Source organism: Malaclemys terrapin, chromosome 9 (genome assembly GCF_027887155.1).
Source record: "Malaclemys terrapin pileata isolate rMalTer1 chromosome 9, rMalTer1.hap1, whole genome shotgun sequence".
Classification (NCBI taxonomy): Eukaryota; Metazoa; Chordata; order Testudines; family Emydidae; genus Malaclemys; species Malaclemys terrapin.
In genome coordinates this window covers 43,885,999-43,904,226 of record NC_071513.1, presented here as the reverse complement: position 1 = coordinate 43,904,226, position 18,228 = coordinate 43,885,999, and the positions used below count along the sequence as shown (strand labels likewise).

The window sequence follows — 18,228 nt, the reverse complement described above, 5'->3', positions numbered from 1 at the left end:
CTGAATGACATCCTCATTTTCTCTGAATCTCCACAATCATCATGTTTGCACAGTCTTGGAGAGACTGCCAAAACCATACCTATGTGAAGCTTAAGAAATACAAGTCTGATAAGGACACGGCGAAATTCATGGGCTATCTCATCATGCCTGAGGGACTCACCATGGACCCACATAAGGTGGCTGCAATATCTGACTGGGCCTCAACCAAGGGTGTACACGGGGTGCTGCAATTCCTGGGATCTGCCAGTTTCTACAGGCGAGTCTCTAGCCTGGTTGCACCCATAATGACACCCCCGCAAAAGGGGAACCAGTTCACCCGGTCCACAGTATCTCAGTCAGCCTTTGATTGGCTGAAGAGGATGTTCACCTCAGCATCCATCCTGATTCTCCCAGATCCCACTAAACTATTTAGGATTGAAGCAGAAGCCTCAAATTTTGCCATTGGTGCAGTTTTATCTATCATGGGGGCTCCCACAACCATCTCCACCCCTGAGCCTTTTATTTTTGGAAAGCTAACTCCAGGAGGAAAAAAATTATGATATTTGGGACCAGGAGCTACTGGTTATCAAAGTGGCTTTCAAGGAGTGGAGTTACCTACTAGAGGGAGCCCAAATCCTAGTCCAAACTCCTGACAGCTCACAAGAACCTGGAATACCTACAGACTACTAAACATCTTAACCAACACCAGACTTGCTCACTTTGACTTTGCGGTAGCCTTTCGCCCAGGGACAAGAAACAGGAAGGCAGATGCTCTATCCCGCAAAGACAAATATCTCAAACCCGGTGAAGAGCTCTCTTCCACTATGCTCATGGTGTCCAACTTTGTCAATGGAATGATCAACAACAGTCTGACATCCTCCTTCCATTCCCTGGTGACCCATTCGCAACCCAGATCTGCCAGACCCTGAATTATGCAGGTACCAGACCTAACGCCAAGTTCCAACAACAGAACTCTGTCGCAACTGTTGTATTTATGTTCTGAAGGGACAACCTAGGCTTCAGGAAGGGAAGCCATGCTATGATTTGCCACTTGTGAGCCATTTTGGCCAATTCTAGATCTGGAATCGGATCTCAAGTTGCTTCTAGTGGCCAGGCCAATGATCTTACATCAAGGTTTATATAAAAGGTCCTGCAACCTCTGTGCCTGAACCAAGACTGCACCATCAAAACTCCTAGGTCTCCTCCAGCCTCTGCCAATGCCTCCATAGCGGTCTACTATATCAGTGGACTTCTGGACTTCATTATAGAACTGCCACATTCTCAGGGGCACACAGTAATCCTGGTTGCCACCCACCTCCTACCAAAGATGGCACACTTCATTCCATACCATTACTGTTCCTACCACATAAGAGATGGCTCGGCTTGTCCTGGACAATGTCTTCTGCAACCACAGGTTACCAGTAGATATTGTATAGGACTGGGAACCTCAGCTCATTTCCTGATTCTGGTGGCATTCTGACTCCTTGGCATTGAATCCCGTGCCTCACCCAGCTATCACCCACAGACTCATGGGCAAACAGAGAGTCAAAACTTGGCACAGTATCCTTGCTGCTTTCTGAGTTACCACCAGGACAACTGGTTCCCCCTACCGTGCCACACCAAATTTGCGTGTTAACAATGAAATCCACACCTCAGTCCAACATAGCCCATTCTTTGCAAACTATGGCTTTCACCCCCACTTCCTCTCAGACTTACTGGTAAGTTCCCCAGTGCCAGTTGCTGTGAACTAGTATCCATCCTATACCAAGTGACCTATCCCGGGAGATCAAGGAATACTTTCAGTACACCAATGAAGCCTATAAACACCAGGCAGACCAAAACTGTTAGGGTGGCCCCAATCTGGCCATAGGGGACAAGGTATGGCTCTCTGCCCATCTGCCAAACTAGATTACCAATACCTGGGCTCTTTAAAATATTAAAGAACGGTTAAACCCAAAGGCCTTCAGGTTACAGCTGCCAGAGTCCTTGAAAATCCACCCATCTTTCACATTTCACCTTTTAAAGCTGTAAAACAGGATCCTATACCCAAATTGATCAACTCACCACACACAGGTCTGCAGACAGAAGGAGTACTTGGTCCACCAAATCCTTGACTCTTGGCGAGTTAGGGGAAGCCTCCAGTAACTGGTAGGCTGAGGAGACTAGGATCCAGGAAAGTAGGCTTGGGAACTGGGAGAGAATATTCATGCCCTGGACATATTTGAGAGTTCCACTGGCAGTACCCCGAGAAACGGGCCATGAGGCTCCTAGCAGGCGCCCTTCGGTGGGGGGAGTACTGTCAGGAATCAGGTCCTGCAGCAGAGCCAGTCTCCGGGCAACCTAATGAGTGCAGCTAGCCTGTAGTAGGCTGCCTGACTGTCTACACCGCCTGATTGGGTGGAAGTCAGCAAACCAGCTCTCCACTTCAGAAGCAGTTTGGCAGCTGCTCAAAGCACTCACCCATGGCTGTGACAGTTCCTGTGCCTGCTTGTCCCAGCCTTGCTCCCACCTTGTTCCAGCCCTCTTCCTGTGCCTGACACAGCCCTGCCCCCAGCCTTGCCTCACTCCAGGTTACTGGCTCTAACCCTGGGCTCAGATTCCTGACTTCTTTCTTCATCTCTGACCCCAGCTGCGATCCTGGGCTCTGATTCCTGGCTACCAACTCCTGATCCAACCACCCATGTCCCAGTCTCAGACACTGGCCTGCTGGATGACTTTGGCCAAGAGACTTCATCTCTCTGTGCCTCAGTTCACACATTTCTACAATTAAAATAATGATGTTTCCTTCCTTAAGGCTACTAGCCTTAAGTAAGATCTAGGTATTATCATCACCTGGCCACAAAAACATCTGGGCTGCATTCCTACATGATAACTACAACTGCCTACATGACCATTACCTCCTACCAACCCTTCTCTTTGTTAAAAAAAAATTAGGAAATTAAATGGCAAAAGAATTTGTTAATGCAGAATGAAGGTTGCCCAGTGATAGCTCATGCCCTTCCAGAACGTCTAGGTCAGTAAAACTCAAACTTATGAAAACCAGGAAGTACAGAGTCAAGGTGCACACCCACGCAACCTTAACTCTTCCCTCTTTGAGCAATGTCCCAATAAGCCCAGAACACACACACTCACAGTCTGCCTTTGCCCTGTACTGAACAGGAGCTCCCTACACTTATACACTTAGTAGATGCGGGGGTCTTTTCGTGGAGTAGCCTAAATTATACAACTCCTTCAAATCCTTTACCCATATGTACATACTATCACACATTGAACTTTCACTTACTATCAATAAACCCACAGGCCACACATGTTCCAACTAACTGCTGATACCCCCATGGCAAGAAGGCTCGTGCCCTGCTACTGACACAGTGCTGATATGTATCAGAGGGGTAGCCGTGTTAGTCTGAATCTGTAAAAAGCAACAGAGGGTCCCTGTGGCACCTTTGAGACTAACAGAAGTACTGGGAGCATAAGCTTTCGTGGGTAAGAACCTCACTTCTTGCATCTGAAGAAGTGAGGTTCTTACCCACGAAAGCTTATGCTCCCAGTACTTCTGTTAGTCTCAAAGGTGCCACAGAACCCTCTGTTGCTTAGTGCTGATATGGACATCCTGGATCTCTCATGGTACAGATGCACCTCTTTCCTTCTGTCACACACACAAAGGGGGTCAAGGAGAGGGGCTCAAATATACCCACATAGGGCCACAGACATTCAGATCACCTCATATCACAATCACAGCTCTTCCAAGCTGCTCCAATTAATTTCTCTACCATTCAATACAGCTACACCGTGAATGCAATTGGAGTTCATGCAGCTAGTGGCTATCGCCAATTCCAGGAGGGTGGAGTTAAGACTGTATGGACCTTTACCTTAACTCTGTATTTCCTCGTTTTCACAATGCTTTTCTCAACAACTGAACTGAACTAGTTGGATAAACTGAAATGAAGGAACCATTCTCTGCACCTGCAGAAGAAACTACTCCTGTCAAAAGCTGGTGTAGCACTTCAGCAAACTCTAGTTTTCAGGTGCTCAGCCAGTAACTTCTACTAATTCAACGCTTTGACTTTCTTTAAAACTTCAGCAGTAAACATGTTCTGCTTGATTTATTAAAATTTTATTTAAGTGATTTTAATAGATTATAGTAAGCTTGACTTAACATAGGATATAACTTTTTTAAATGTATGTAAATTTAAAAAATTAGGTTTAAATAAAAACATTTTTTTTAAAACAATGGTATCTACCCTCTTTCTACATCAAGTCCCTCTCTGAATCTTACTAAGCTCTTGGCCTCAATGAACTCCTGTAGCAGTGAGTGCCCAGTCTAATCACACAACGTAGGACAAAGTCTTTCCTTTTATCAGTTTTAAGCTTGCCAACTTTCAGTTATTTAACGTCCCTTTGTTCTTGTGCTATGAGACAGGGAGAGCAAACATTCCTGATATCTCTTCTCTAGACCAGTGGTTCTCAAACTTATTTGATCAGGCGGCCCCCACTCTTTGTGTGTCTGTTTACGCTCCCCTGCCAAAACAAGTAAATATACTGCTGCCCAGGCAGAATGGAGAGCAGCAGCTGGTAGCTAGGTGCCCAGCTCTGAAGGCAGTGCTGCGCCAGCAGCAGTGCAGATGTAAGGGTGGGGTGGCAATGTTAAACGTTAAATGTGAAAAGCCACATTGCCACCCTTACGTCTGTACTGCTGCTGCCACCCTGGGGCTGACAGCTGGCACCTCAACTGGAGCCCTGCCACGTCCTCCAGGTGAGGGACTGGTAGTGGAAGGGGGCGTGCAAGAAGGAGAGCCTGAGCCCAAGCTGTCTCCTGGTAAGGGATGTGGGGGGAGAAAGAAGGAGAGCCCAAGCCAGAGCTCTCTCCTCCCCTCAAAAAGGGGGGGCCCACAGCTCATGCCTCCCTTAGCACATTCCTGTGCATCCCTTGGGAGGCCCGCCCCATAGTTTGAGAACCGCTGCTCTAGACCATTACTTTATATTTTGAATCATGATCCCTCTTAATCATCACCTTTCTAAGGAAAACAACCCCAATATTTTTAATCTCTTCTCCTGCACTTTTCCAGATGCCTACTCATTCTCATCACTCTTCTCTGAACCCCTTCTAGTTCTGCAGTCTCCTTGTTGAGATGGGGTGACCAGCCCTGCTTATAGTAATCCAGATGAGGTTCCATCATTAATTTATATAACTGCTCTATAATACTCTGTATTACTTTTCATCCCATACCTCATGCCTCCTAACAGCTTATTTGTTGTTTTGACCACAGCTGCACGTTCAGCAGAGTGATGGCCAGATCCCTTTCCAAAGTCGATACAGTTAATTTAGAACCATGTAAGATGTGAGAGTTCAAAACCACCAAGCAGAGTCTTGAACTTGAAAAGGGAGAAGTGCTAGAGATTCCATGAAGTCCTCTAGGGACTTTGCTTCTGATTTTACATGGAAGGCACTCAGATTCTACAGTGACGCATTGAAGTATAAAACAGACATTCTTCCCTCCCATGTGCATTACTTTGCACTTATCAATGGTGAACTTCACTTGCCATTGTGTTGCTCTTTCCCCTACCTTGGTTAGGTCCCTCTGATAGTCCTCTCTGGACTTGACTAACCTAAGTAACTTTGTGTCATTTGCAAATTTTGCTACCTTACCGCTCACCCCCTGCTTTCCAGATCGTAAATATATTAAACATAGGCTGTAGCATGGAAACTCGAGGCCCGGCCGCTAACCTTTTGCCCTGATGAAAGTTGACCATTTATTCCTACTCTTTACTTCCTGTCTCCTAGATTGTTTTTGATCCATGATAATAGGTGATGTGTCTGCCAGAGTGACCTATGCCTCTACAGTGGCTACCAGCTCCAAACAGCCTACACTGTTGCCATCTAGTGGTTTATTGCTTGAACTGCTTTCCCTAATAAGAAGAGGAAAGGCAGAGAAGGTCTTCGGTATTTGTCAAGTATCAGGGGGTAGCCGTGTTAGTCTGTATCTACAAAAACAACAAGGAGTCTGGTGGCACCTTAAAGACTAACAGATTTATTTGGGCATAAGCTTTCGTGAGTAAAAACCTCACTTCTTCGGTGTGCTACTGTCTGTTCCTATTGTCTGAGAGTTCCTTGCAAAGCACTGGAGGGATTCCTAGCTGGTCTTCTAGGACACCTAGCCAGACACTAGTTTACTGGCTAGTTATTGGATTTATATTTTCTCTGTTTAGCCAAGCCACTGTCTCATTTTGGATTCCCAAAAGGTGACAGCTTGCACAGATGATAGGCTGGTTTCTGCCTAATAAATTCATATCAAGGTTTCTATTAAGAACATGGTTCTCATCCCTTGTTGATGCGTGAGCTCTAGAATCGCAAATTCCCCTGCATGATTTCAGTATAGGAGTCATAGGTATGTCTACAGTGCAATCCAAGGTGCGATTGGCAGCATGAGTAGACATACATATCCAAACTAGCTTTAGTCTGTCTAGCTCGGGGTACTGGTAGGTTTGTAGCTATGGCAGCATAGACTTCAGGACAGGCTAGCCACTCAAGTAAGCGCCCAGGGTCCCAGGCCGGCTTGCGCAGCTCACATTAAAGCCTGTGCTGCTGCAGCACCACTGCTGGGGTACTTGTGCTGAGCGGAAATGCAGTCAGAGCAACAACTGATAGATGAACCACCACAGAAAAGAAATATGATGGAAGAAGCCAAAAGGTAACCACGACATGTGGGACAGAGACGAATTTGGAGCATGCCCTTCAAAGGCTCTAAAACACCACCTACATAAAAATGCTAAATGAAAGCATTCAGGCATATGAAGAAGTGACGTGCAGAAAGACAGCTACATTCAGAAACAGCTTATTTTAGACCAGATTTTTGTTTGTTGCTTTATAATACTGGCATGATTTCACTTATATCTCATTGATGGGGGCAGGGGAGAATGAAGACAAGTTCTATAGACCTCGCCTCAGCAGGATATGAATTCACTTTGAAATATACCTTATCCACTCAGCTACACAATATAGTTACTTCACTGGGGAAAGTCAGAGGGATTATTTTGGCCACAGGAGGAAGCCCATAGGTTCCCCCCCACCATCCAATAATGCATGACACATGGAGAATTAAATCAAACCCTCAGTAGAAGGGCCACAAAGCTGAAAGTATGATCCATAAAGTGATCCACATGCAAACTCCACTTATTGCAGCCTTCTGCTACAAAAGTGAGAAGCATTTCATCACATTTTGGTTCACCACAAGCCAAGCTTCTATCTATACGCACTTTGAGCCTGAACCAACTCTCCCCACTGGAGACAGGCCTGTGTATCTGCTCTGGGTATATGGTCAGATGGTTACAGGAAGAATGAGGGTGTTTGGTAATGTCAGGGCCATTCCCCCCTCAGGTTTGAAGCAGTACAGCAAGCAATGGGAGAGCTCATCCTCTCATGCAGCCCAGTCACTGTTGCTTCTAAATTACACAGGGCAGAAAAAGTGCAAGATTCAGAGTATCAGAAAACAAGAGTGCACTAAGCATTTCCTTTTAACACAGAGTAGACAGAGACACTCTCAGCCAGGTTACCTGGGGAGCAACACAAGGGAGCATGTGTAATGAAAGGCACCAGTACCCACATTACCAACCTCCCCCCAGCATGAGTGACAATATGAACTAGCTTGTTAGGGTTCTGGTCCTTCAACAGCACCCACTTGGAGTGTTGATGGGGGTGGTACAGTTGCTCAAGTGGGGGTGCCCAGTAGCACTTTAAAAGGGATGCAGCCTCAGCCCTCTAGCCGCTTCCCTCTGGATGCTCACCCCTTCTTGAGTCATAGGGGGAAAGCAACTGAGGAGTAGGAAAATAAACACAAACATGCAACCAGTTCAAGCTGGGCTGCTGGCCTCTCTTCCTTCAGAGGGGACATGGATGGGCCACAGGCTGGGTCAGCAGCAGAGGAATATGATATAGCCCCCTTCGCCTCAGATGACTTGGGCCTCCTTTTAGGCGGGGGTAGGCTCTGTCCTCCGCCAGGCTTCTCCGTGAGAGCAGGGAGGCCCAGCACTCTGCCCTGCTCTCAGGCTACATTTACATTACAAGATAGGGATGTGTATGCATATGTTAGCACACACTGAGCTAGCATGAGTATAAATAGCAGTGTAGCCATGGTAGCACAGGCAGTGGGAAGCACAGGTCAGCTGTGCGGAGTACAAACCAGCCTGAAACCGGTGGGTATGTACTCAGCACGGCTCAGCCATGCCTTTGCTGCCGCTACCCGTGCTACCATAGCTACACTACTATTTATACTCAGGCTAGTTCAAACAGCTTTAATGTACATGTACACAAGCAGAGGAATCACATCCTTAGCTCACAGTTTAGACATACACTCAGAGCTGCCCACTGCTCAGTTGAGCTTTCCCACTCTTGAACTCCTCCATTCTTGATATGACTTGCAGATATGTAGGGCCACTCCAGCGCACCTTCTTAAACCTTTCCTATCTGTTGTGGAGTTTATCCATCTCACCACACACCTTTGGGGTTGGGGGGCAAAGTGCTGTTAGCTGGTTTTTGGATCTCCACCATCCCATTAAAAATTTCAGCATTTCGATTCACCTCGCCAGCCCAATGGAATATTTGGAAGCTATAGGGTTGTAGGGACAGGTACCAGCACTTTATCCTTGGATTGGTGTTTTTCATGGTGTTCAGGCACCTAAATGGTTTATGATCAGAGAAAAAGGGTCCCCAGCAGACGATACCTTGGAGTCCATGGCCCATTTCACTGCCAAGGCCTTTTTCTCAATGACAGAATAGGTTCTCTCTGGGGTACAGCTTTTGACGTATGTACAGTATGGGTGTTCTCCCTCAACCTCTTGAGAAAGAGCTGTCCTGAGCTCTATCTCCGAGGCCTGTGTTTGTAGTATAAAACTTTTTGAGAAGTCTAGATTAATAAAGAACTGGTTTCTGAGCCATATAATCCTTTAGTGTCTTAAAGACCTCATCGCAGGACTCAGACCACTGAACCTTTTTTGAACATCCAACCTTTACAACATATGTGAGCGGAACTACAACAGTGACAAACAGCAATGATACCAGGCCAGTCCCAAGAAGCACCATACTTGTTTGTTTGTCACGGGGCTGGGACAGGCTGCCAAAGCTTGGACGTTGTTGACCAGTGGTTATACTCAGCCTTCTCCAATAGTATAGCCTAGATATATGGCCTTGCAGTTCCCCACTTTACAGTTTGCTGGGTTTGCCATCAGGCCTGCAACTGTGAGGGACAAAAGAACTGCTGAGACCTGTCTTACATGGCTAACCCAATCTTGGCTGTAAAATTATCCAAGCGTGTATTGTCTATATGGCTGCAGAATGTTGTCCATCGGCCTCTGGAAAGTTACTGCGACTGCACAAAGGTCAAAGGGCAGTGTTCTTAACTGATATAAACCAAAGGGCGTGAAAAAAGCAGGTCCCTCACACACACCCCTCCAGGATCCTGGCGTCCAGGGTATTTACTAATAGCCTTTTGTGAAATCTAAGGCACTTATATATCTGGCAGCTCCCAGACTTTCCAACAGCTCATCTAACCTTGGCACTGGATGTGTGTTGAACTTTGATACTGCATTGATCTTTCAAAAATAAATGCAGAAAGGTATTGTGCCTTCTGGCTTTGGCACAAACACAAGGGGGCTTCTCCATTCACTGTGCGATTCTTCCCAGGGTAAGCATAGCCTGTGGTTCATCCCAAATTGTGTCCCACATTATACAGGGGAGAGTCCAGGGAGTCTCCCGGGCACATTATCACAGCACCATATCAAGATGGTGGTATGCCAAGTTGGCCGGTCCTAGTAAGGATGAGAACTCAGTGGGGAATGAGTCAACTAGATGCTGTACCTCAGCTTTTTATTTGGGTTGAAGCATCTCTCCCATTTGTACAGGGTTGGTTGTTTGGGTCAAGGGTGCCTGGGGTCCTAATTCAGGATCCGAAGAATAAAGGGCTATGAAGCCCCTTGAAGACTTTCCACGCTTTTAAAATGATTCTGGAAGTATATATGTGGGTTTTTTGTTTTTTTTCCTTTCTTTTCTTTGGCTGCCGGACCTTGGGGCCAACCTGTCTCACCACCTCAAATGACCATTGCCATAGGCCAGTAATTTGGATTCTGAGCTAGGCAGCAATAATAGTACTCAATCACTTGGTTTGAACACCGCAATCAGGCCCCTCAATCATAGGCTTTTTCAGGCCCACTGGGCATTTAGCAGATTTTCTTTGGTGAATACCCCTAAAACAGTGGTGGGCAACCTGCGACCCGTCAGGGTAATCTGCTGGTGGGCCGAGAGACAGTTTGTTTACAGTAACCGTCTGTAGACAGTAACCATCTGCTCACGGCCCGCAGCCCATAGGCCACAGGTTGCACACCACTGTCCTAAAGTCTTAAATTTCTCCTAGCTGGTGAACATACTGTACTATGTTCATTATCTGTGGCCCTTGCTCTTCCCAGGTTTTGCAAAGCAGATCTAGGTTACGCTGTGACCGCCAGCCATATAGGATCTTGAAAGATCGCACATGATGTGGGGAGGGATAGCTCAGTGGTTTGAGCACTGGCCTGCTAAACCCAGGTTGTGAGTTCAATCCTTGAGGGGGCCATTTAGGGATCTGGGGCAAAAATCTGTCTGGGGATTGGTCCAGCTTTGAGCAGAGGGTTGGACTAGATGACCTCCTGAGGTCCTTTCCAACCCTGACATTCTATGATGTTAGTTCCCTGATTAGTCAGGATCTCCTGTGGTATTGCTATCTGGACAAAGAGCTTTATGAGTTCCACCACAATGGTAGCTGCATTTGTAGATTGCAAGGGGGTGGCTTTGGGATATTAGGTCACGTAGTCAAGGATGACCAGCATGTGCCGATATCCCCACAGCATTCTTTTTCAGGGGTCCCATGAAGTTCATCCCTATTATCTCAAAAGGGTCCTCAACTAAGGGGTGCTTTGGAAGAATGGCTAATTGGCACGAGGCACAGTAGTCAGACATCTCTGCATATATTGGGCCAGTAGATGTGGACCACTACCCAACTGATTTTTTTTCCCCCTCCCCAAGCGTCCTGCAAAGGGAATTGAATGGGCTAGTTGTAAGACTTCCTGTCTTTAACTCCCAGGGCTAGGAGTTGAGTTCTTACTTCCCATCTGCCCATTTCATTCAAGGCTGTAAATCCATTCATCCCTGACCTTAAAGTACAGCCACTACCTTAGCCACTAGGGATCTATCACCACTCCATTCATCACAGCCCAATTTAGCATCTGATCAGCTCACTGCTCTTGGACAAACCTGGTGTTTTGGACTAGAACGTTAGCCTCCTGAGAGTCAGGGAGTTGAAGGTCCCCTGATTTGGCTGGAAGTCCCCTCACTAGAGTCCTCCTCTTCCGCTATCCCCACCAGTTTTGATGGTTCCAAAAATGCTTCTGTCTGTGAAAGTGAGCTGTTCATCAGGTAGCCAGCCAGTCAGCCACCCTATTCTTTCAGGATGTCACCAAACCAACTAATTGGTCCCTCACTAGGATCTGTCTATACCCCAATTCCACCAGTCCAGTAACTGCCTTCCCATCAATCCATATTGGTTCAAACAGGTTGGCAGGGGCCCTTTTCTGCATCTGGATTTCTGCCCTCCAGACTGGACTATAGCTACAGTTGGGCAATCTCAGTGTAGTTGTCCTGGTTGTGCACATGAAAAGCAGACCCCAGGGACTAGACAAAAGGTATATCCCAAGCTGTGGATAAGGCTTTTCCCAATGGGGTGGCCCCTTTTTGATGTCCAGGTGCCCCCAATCTTGATCTGCCCATACAGGTTTGGCCCTAAGTTGCACTAGCTTCTTGGGCATCTCCATCGAAGACTTCACTCCTTTACCTATACCCCTCACAGCCCTTGAGTGCCATACTAGAGGGTTATTGCACCTTGGCTGTCTTTCAGTTCAGACTGCACTGGACCTTGGTCTTCTGGCTGGTTATCTGCCTGCATCCCTGGAGGGCTATCAGCAGACATATAGTTCTTAATTGTGTTAACTAAGACGGTAATTAATGAGGTAAAATCCTAGTGAAAATAAGGTAGTTTTATTTTACCTCGAGTTAGTTAACTCCTTTTTTTTCCCCTAATGAAGGCAATGCCCCAGTGTTTCCCTAGGCTTTGGCCTCCCTCTGTAACCACAGGAATTGCCAGACTAGAGAGACATTGAAGCCAGTATCCCATCTCTGAGAAAGCGACCTCTGGAGGATCTGTTAATAGCCTTCAAGGAACCTACACATGCAAATAAATAAATAAAAAGGATGGACAACTCCAATGGTCGTAAAGAAAAAAATTCAGCACCCAGATCATGTGAGATCAAGACCAACAATGGAGCGTTCAACAGAAACTGTCAACAGCTACAGTATGTCCCTCAGAAAGAGCAATCAACAGAGCAAACTCTACAGAACAAGAAGTCTCAAGGACTCGAAACCTACCACTGCCAGTTGTTGCAACTAATGGACAGACCGATGATTAAGTTGTTATGCATTCAGGTAATGTAATTAGAAAACCAGTACAATTCAGAGACACTTAACAGAGATCCATACTGAACTTCAAAGATAGTGCAAATTTTGTAAATGGTAGGAATGTAGAACTTAAAGGGGGAAATGTAATGGAATGTTAAGACACATTATATTGTTCAGACAGAAGGTGGCCATGTGTGTAACACCTTATTAAGCTTTCCTCAACCATACCTCACAGAACATTGAAGGACCTTAGTGTCTCTCTCTGGGAAGGAAGCTCTGTGGCCAGTCCATAGCTGGTACAGAAGCCTGACCTGCTAGTAGCAGCCCTGCAACCTACCGTGTACAAAAAATACATGACAGTTACCAAGACCAGCCTCTGAAGCAGGAAAGTTTGTATTCCTTATACATTTTCCCTAATGTAACTGGGAATATTCTCAATCTATGACAGCAAAATTAATAGAAGAATTTGACTAAATGCTTGGTCTCAATGAGTTCCACAGGCTAACAATGTATTATATAAAAATCTACATCCTTAACAGCTTTTAAATTACTGCCTATCAATTACGTGGGCTGTCCTTTAATTTCTATATTATGAAAAAGGCTAAATACAAGTGCACAATTTACCTTCTCTATCATATTCATGCGTTTGTATAAGTCTCATTTCCCCTTTTATTTCTCTCTCCTTTATTAAACTGCTCTCTTTGTTAGAAGGATTCCCATGCCACCCATCTCTGGACCCCAATTTCTGAATATATTACAATGCCATATCACTCAAAAGGATGGCCTCCAATACTGTTTTCAGAATCTCAATCTATTCCTTTCAACCTAACATTGCCTTTTTTGTCATCCCTACATGGTGAATGGAGATTTTCACAGAGCTGTCTGCAATGACAATCAGGTCATTGCCTGAGGAGTTGCCGTGAACACTTACATTGCTTCAGCACAATTTCAAAAGGACACTTTGGGTAGCCCAAATGCCAGTCTCCTGTGTCATTCCAGAGAGAACATTCGGGTCCTCAGAGTAGAAGAATGCAAAGAATTTTTGCAAACGGGGGTGATCTGTCCGCAAGTCATTTGACCAGAAACGCAGCAAGACAGCAGCATTTGGGATTTAACCCTTTTTTTTTTTTTTTTTTTTTTTTTTTTGAGATTGGGACGACAAAGACACTAAAAGAGGGAAGTGTTGAAAACATTAACCCACAAGTCAAAAGCATTAATCAGAGCCAAGCTGAGGGGTTCTGGTTCTGCCCAGGGACAGCCTGCAGAGGACAAAGTTCACAAGGCACTGCTGGCTCAAAAACTACATCTGACACTTCCCCATTCCAGGCATTGCAAAGGCTTGCTTACCTTCCAACTAATGTGTGACCATACAAATGCTTCAGCTGAATTAAATGCGCATTCAAAACATACACACCCCTCATTAGTGTGGGTCTGGTCAGGAGATACTAGAAAAGCCACTTCCGCCCATGAGGGATCATTGTCCAGGATGGGTTGTAGATCACTGATGATGCGTTGGAGAGGTTTAACCTGAGGACTGTAGGTGATGGCCAGTGGAGTTCTGTTGGTTTCTCTTCTGGGCCTGTCTTGTAGCAGGAGGCTTCTGGGTACACGTCTGGCTCTGTTGATTTGTTTCTTTATTTCGTTGTGTGGGTATCATAGTTTTGAGAATGCTTGGTGAAGATCTTGTAGGTGTTGGTCTCTGTCTGAGGGGTTGGAGCAGATGCGATTGTACCTCAGTGCTTGGCTATAGACGATGGATTGTGTGGTGTGACCGGGGTGGAAGCTGGAGGCATGAAGGTAGGCATAGCGGTCTGTGGGTTTTCGGTATAGGGTGGTTTTAATGTGGCCATCGCTTATTTGTACGGTGGTGTCTAGGAAGTGGACCTCCTGTGTAGATTGGTCCAGGCTGAGGTTGAAGCCTCCTGCTACAAGACAGGCCCAGAAGAGAAACCAACAGAACTTCACTGGCCATCACCTAAAGTCCTCAGGTTAAACCTCTCCAACGCATCATCAGTGATCTACAACCCATCCTGGACAATGATCCCTCACTTTCACAGACCTTGGGAGGCAGGCCAGTCCTCGCCCACAGACAACCTGCCAACCTTAAGCATATTCTCACCAGCAACCACGCACCGCACCATAACAACTCTAACTCAGGAACCAACCCATGCAACAAACCTCGATGCCAACTCTGCCCCCATATCTACACCAGCAACACCATCACAGGACCTAACCAGATCAGCTACAACATCACCAGCTTATTCACCTGCACGTCCACCAATGTTATATATGCCATCATATGCCAGCAATGCCCCTCGGCTATGTACATTGGCCAAACTGGACAGTCACTACGCAAGAGGATAAATGGACACAAGTCAGATATCAGGAATGGCAATATACAAAAACCTGTAGGAGAACACTTCAACCTCCCTGGCCACACAATAGCAGATGTAAAGGTAGCCATCTTACAGCAAAAAAACTTCAGGACCAGACTCCAAAGAGAAACTGCTGAGCTCCAGTTCATTTGCAAATTTTACACCATCAGATCAGGATTAAACAAAGACTGTGAATGGCTATCCAACTACAGAAGCAGTTTCTCCTCCCTTGGTGTTCACACCTCAACTGCTAGCAGAGCACCTCAGCCTCCCTGATTGAACTAACCTCGTTATCTCCACACTGATTTATACCAGCCTCTGGAGATTTCCATTACTTGCATCTGAAGAAGTGAGGTTCTGACCCACGAAAGCTTATGCTCCCAATACTTCTGTTAGTCTTAAAGGTGCTAACTTCTGTTAGTCTTAAAGGTGTTGCTTTTTACAGATTCAGACTAACACAGCTACCCCTCTGATACTAAACATAAGCTTGGTTCAATCGGCCTCAATACACCATCACCAATAATAGTGACTGCCTGCAGAGTGTGCGAGGCAGAGTAACATGGCTTGCTCTTCCACTGCTGGCCAGACTCTGCAGGAATCCATCATGATAAGCACTTACACAACAGCAGCACTTAATACACATTCATTCATCCTCACAACACCTTGCAAGGCAGGAAGTCTTAGCCCATTTTACAGGGAGGAAATGAATAAGGAGAGGTAAGTATCGTTGCCTAGGGACACAGGCTGAGTCAGTGACAGAGCCAAGATTAGAACTCAGAAGTCTGGATTCTCAATGTCATGCTTACATTACACTCATTGTACAGAAACAGACAGTGTCAACAAAGCAGAGAAGCCAGTTTCACATAGGTTGACTAGATTGTGAATGTGAAAAATCAGGACGGGGGTGGGGGGTAATAGGCGCCTATATAAGACAAAGCCCCAAATATCACAACTATCCCTACAAAATCAGGACATCTGGTCACCCTAGTTTCACAGGTCCAACCTTGTCTATGACCTGACAGTCCCTTCATTGCTACTGCTAAGACACATGAGACCTGGCAAATCTCTCTATAGGATGTTCCAGAAAGGCCATTCAACACTTAAGGGATTTCAGCCATATCCCTTATCTAAAGGAGCAAGCCAGGTTCAGGTAAAGTTTTGAGGAAGAAGTCAAGAAAAGATACCTAACTGGGTGACATGTCTAGAAGGCCAGTGAACGAGCAAGCCATAAATGCCTAGGTTACCAGAGTGGAAATTTTGTTTGCCAAACACTGCACATCATCTGCAGCAAACAAGCAGGTTTTAGAAGTGGCAATGTTGCTTGTTTGCAGAAAATGATCTCAAGAGAGGTCCCCTTCCTCTGCTTTCTAAAGCATGCACTGGCCCATCAGCTCAGAGACATCTGTAAAGCCCATCATGTTAGCCAGAGTATCATTCAGGACAATCAGATACCTACCAGCATCACAAATACTCTGAAGGAGGCAAGGCTCAGCAGAGCTAGTCCCCCAGAAAGCAGCTGTAAATGAGCCCTCAAGAGACAGCAGAGAGTTGTAACAATCTTGAGACAATCACAAGCCATTCACAAACTGAGCCCTCTTCCATTAAGTCTCCTTCCCGGATGCAGGCCACATAGATCCAACTAACTTTCACTCCATTCACAGTAACCGTGACACAGTACACCACACTGGCCAATGAGGTGGCACCTCCAGCAACCCTCTTCACACCAGACTGGACTGCCAGCACACTCCCATCTTGGGAGAGGAGAGAGAAATACAATGACAACGAATCAAGTTACACTGGTTTAACTAAGAGACATTTTTAAACCAGCAAAACTTTTGTGCCTATACTAATCGTAAGAGTACCACCACAGTAATACAGAGTCATGCACAACCAAAGACACAACCCTGATGAGCCCAAAACCTCACATACTTACTGGTTCTATCTTTCCAATAAATGGTCTGATGTCACAAATTGAGACTCCCTAAGAGATTTCTAGCTTTCAGAAAAAATTGAGCAGAACCCAGCAGGTTCCCTGCAAAAACTGGATTTTAATCTGGTGAGCTCCACCAAAAATCCCAATATACTAGCTAGTTCTAAAAAGAACCTGAGGCTGGCAGGAAATTCCTTCTTTCCTTAACCCAAATCCCAACCCACAAGCCCCTTGGACAGGGGGCAAATTTCTTCCCTCGCCCTCAAATTATGGCAATCAGTTCAGCCCCATAAACCCCTCCAAAAGCAGGGATCTCAGCCCACCATGAACTCACTCAAAAGCAAAGAAGAGGGCACAGGTGCCAAGAATTAAGAAGAGCGTCAGGTAGAAGATGCCCTTCTGCCGGGCCATCATGATGCGACCATCACAACAGAAGGTGTTCCTGCCTGGCAACTTCTCCCATTTCCGCATCGCCTTCTTCCTCACCACCATCACCGACATGACTGCTCCTTCACAGGGCGTAGGGCAACCAACCGAAGTCCAGCTTCTGTTCCACCCTCGTTGAAAAACACAGCATCATCAAGAGTCCAGCCACGGCCACTAAAGAGATGAGAGACAAGGACATCACCATGGGCTTGGATGCTATGCAGCAGTGCCCTCCAACAGCACATGGATCAAAGGAGCTGCTCAATTTACAATTAGAGGCACAACATTCTTCCCACCACCTCAAATCCAGCTCCTCCACACACAACCAGCTCTCACAGTTTGAGTCATTCTAGGCAGGATATCTGCAGCTGACAGAAATTGTCAGCCTTGCCTAATGGGGAGAGGACAGCCTTTGTAGCTCTGGAGTTCCGCCTTTATATCCACCCTCATGCGGTCATGGCACACAGCATATCTTTGTAGAGAAATCTTAATATCTTGCACTTTGTCTAGGTACTTATATTGCCCCATCACTAAAATACACATGCATCACACAAACGTTAGTGAAGTTATATCCAACATCCCTGGGAGGTAGGGATGTATTATCCCCATTTTGCAAACAGGGAACTGAGTCACAGACTAATTAAGTGACTTGCCCATGGACATGCAGGAAATTTGTGACAGAGCCAGGAATAGAACCCAGATCTCCCAAGTCCAAGTCCCATGCCCCTAGACATCAAACCATCCCTTCTCTCTTCCCTCTTTCAGCCATGGACCTCACATTACTTAAAGATCGTACACATAGTTAGGCAGTTGCAGAGGTTGGATTAGAACCCAGGTCTCCTGACTCCCACCTTCTGGACCTTAGACAGCAGACCACACTACTTACACTTTACAGTCTGGGGTGGGGTTTCCTGGTAACATGGGTCCATTATGGCCCCTCTAAGATGACTCAGACCCTGTACCCCATGCAACATGTTAGACCTAAATTATATGTTGCATGAATCATGTGGATTCAGGCAGCAAAGACCCTCCCCAAGTTCTCT

General features: G+C 46.1%; 1 protein-coding gene across 4 annotated transcripts in view; it reads right to left on the bottom strand.

Moving 5' to 3' along the window:
* ZDHHC9 (zinc finger DHHC-type palmitoyltransferase 9) overlaps nt 1-18,228 on the bottom strand; it is a 47,310-nt gene that overhangs the window by 26,773 nt on the left and 2,309 nt on the right. For all 4 annotated transcript variants that reach the window (XM_054039682.1, XM_054039683.1, XM_054039684.1 and 1 more), the window contains one exon: nt 17,094-17,359. In XM_054039682.1, coding sequence (XP_053895657.1) covers nt 17,094-17,260 — 167 coding nt within the window. In that variant the 5' untranslated portion in view covers nt 17,261-17,359. The remainder of the gene's footprint in view (nt 1-17,093; nt 17,360-18,228) is intronic.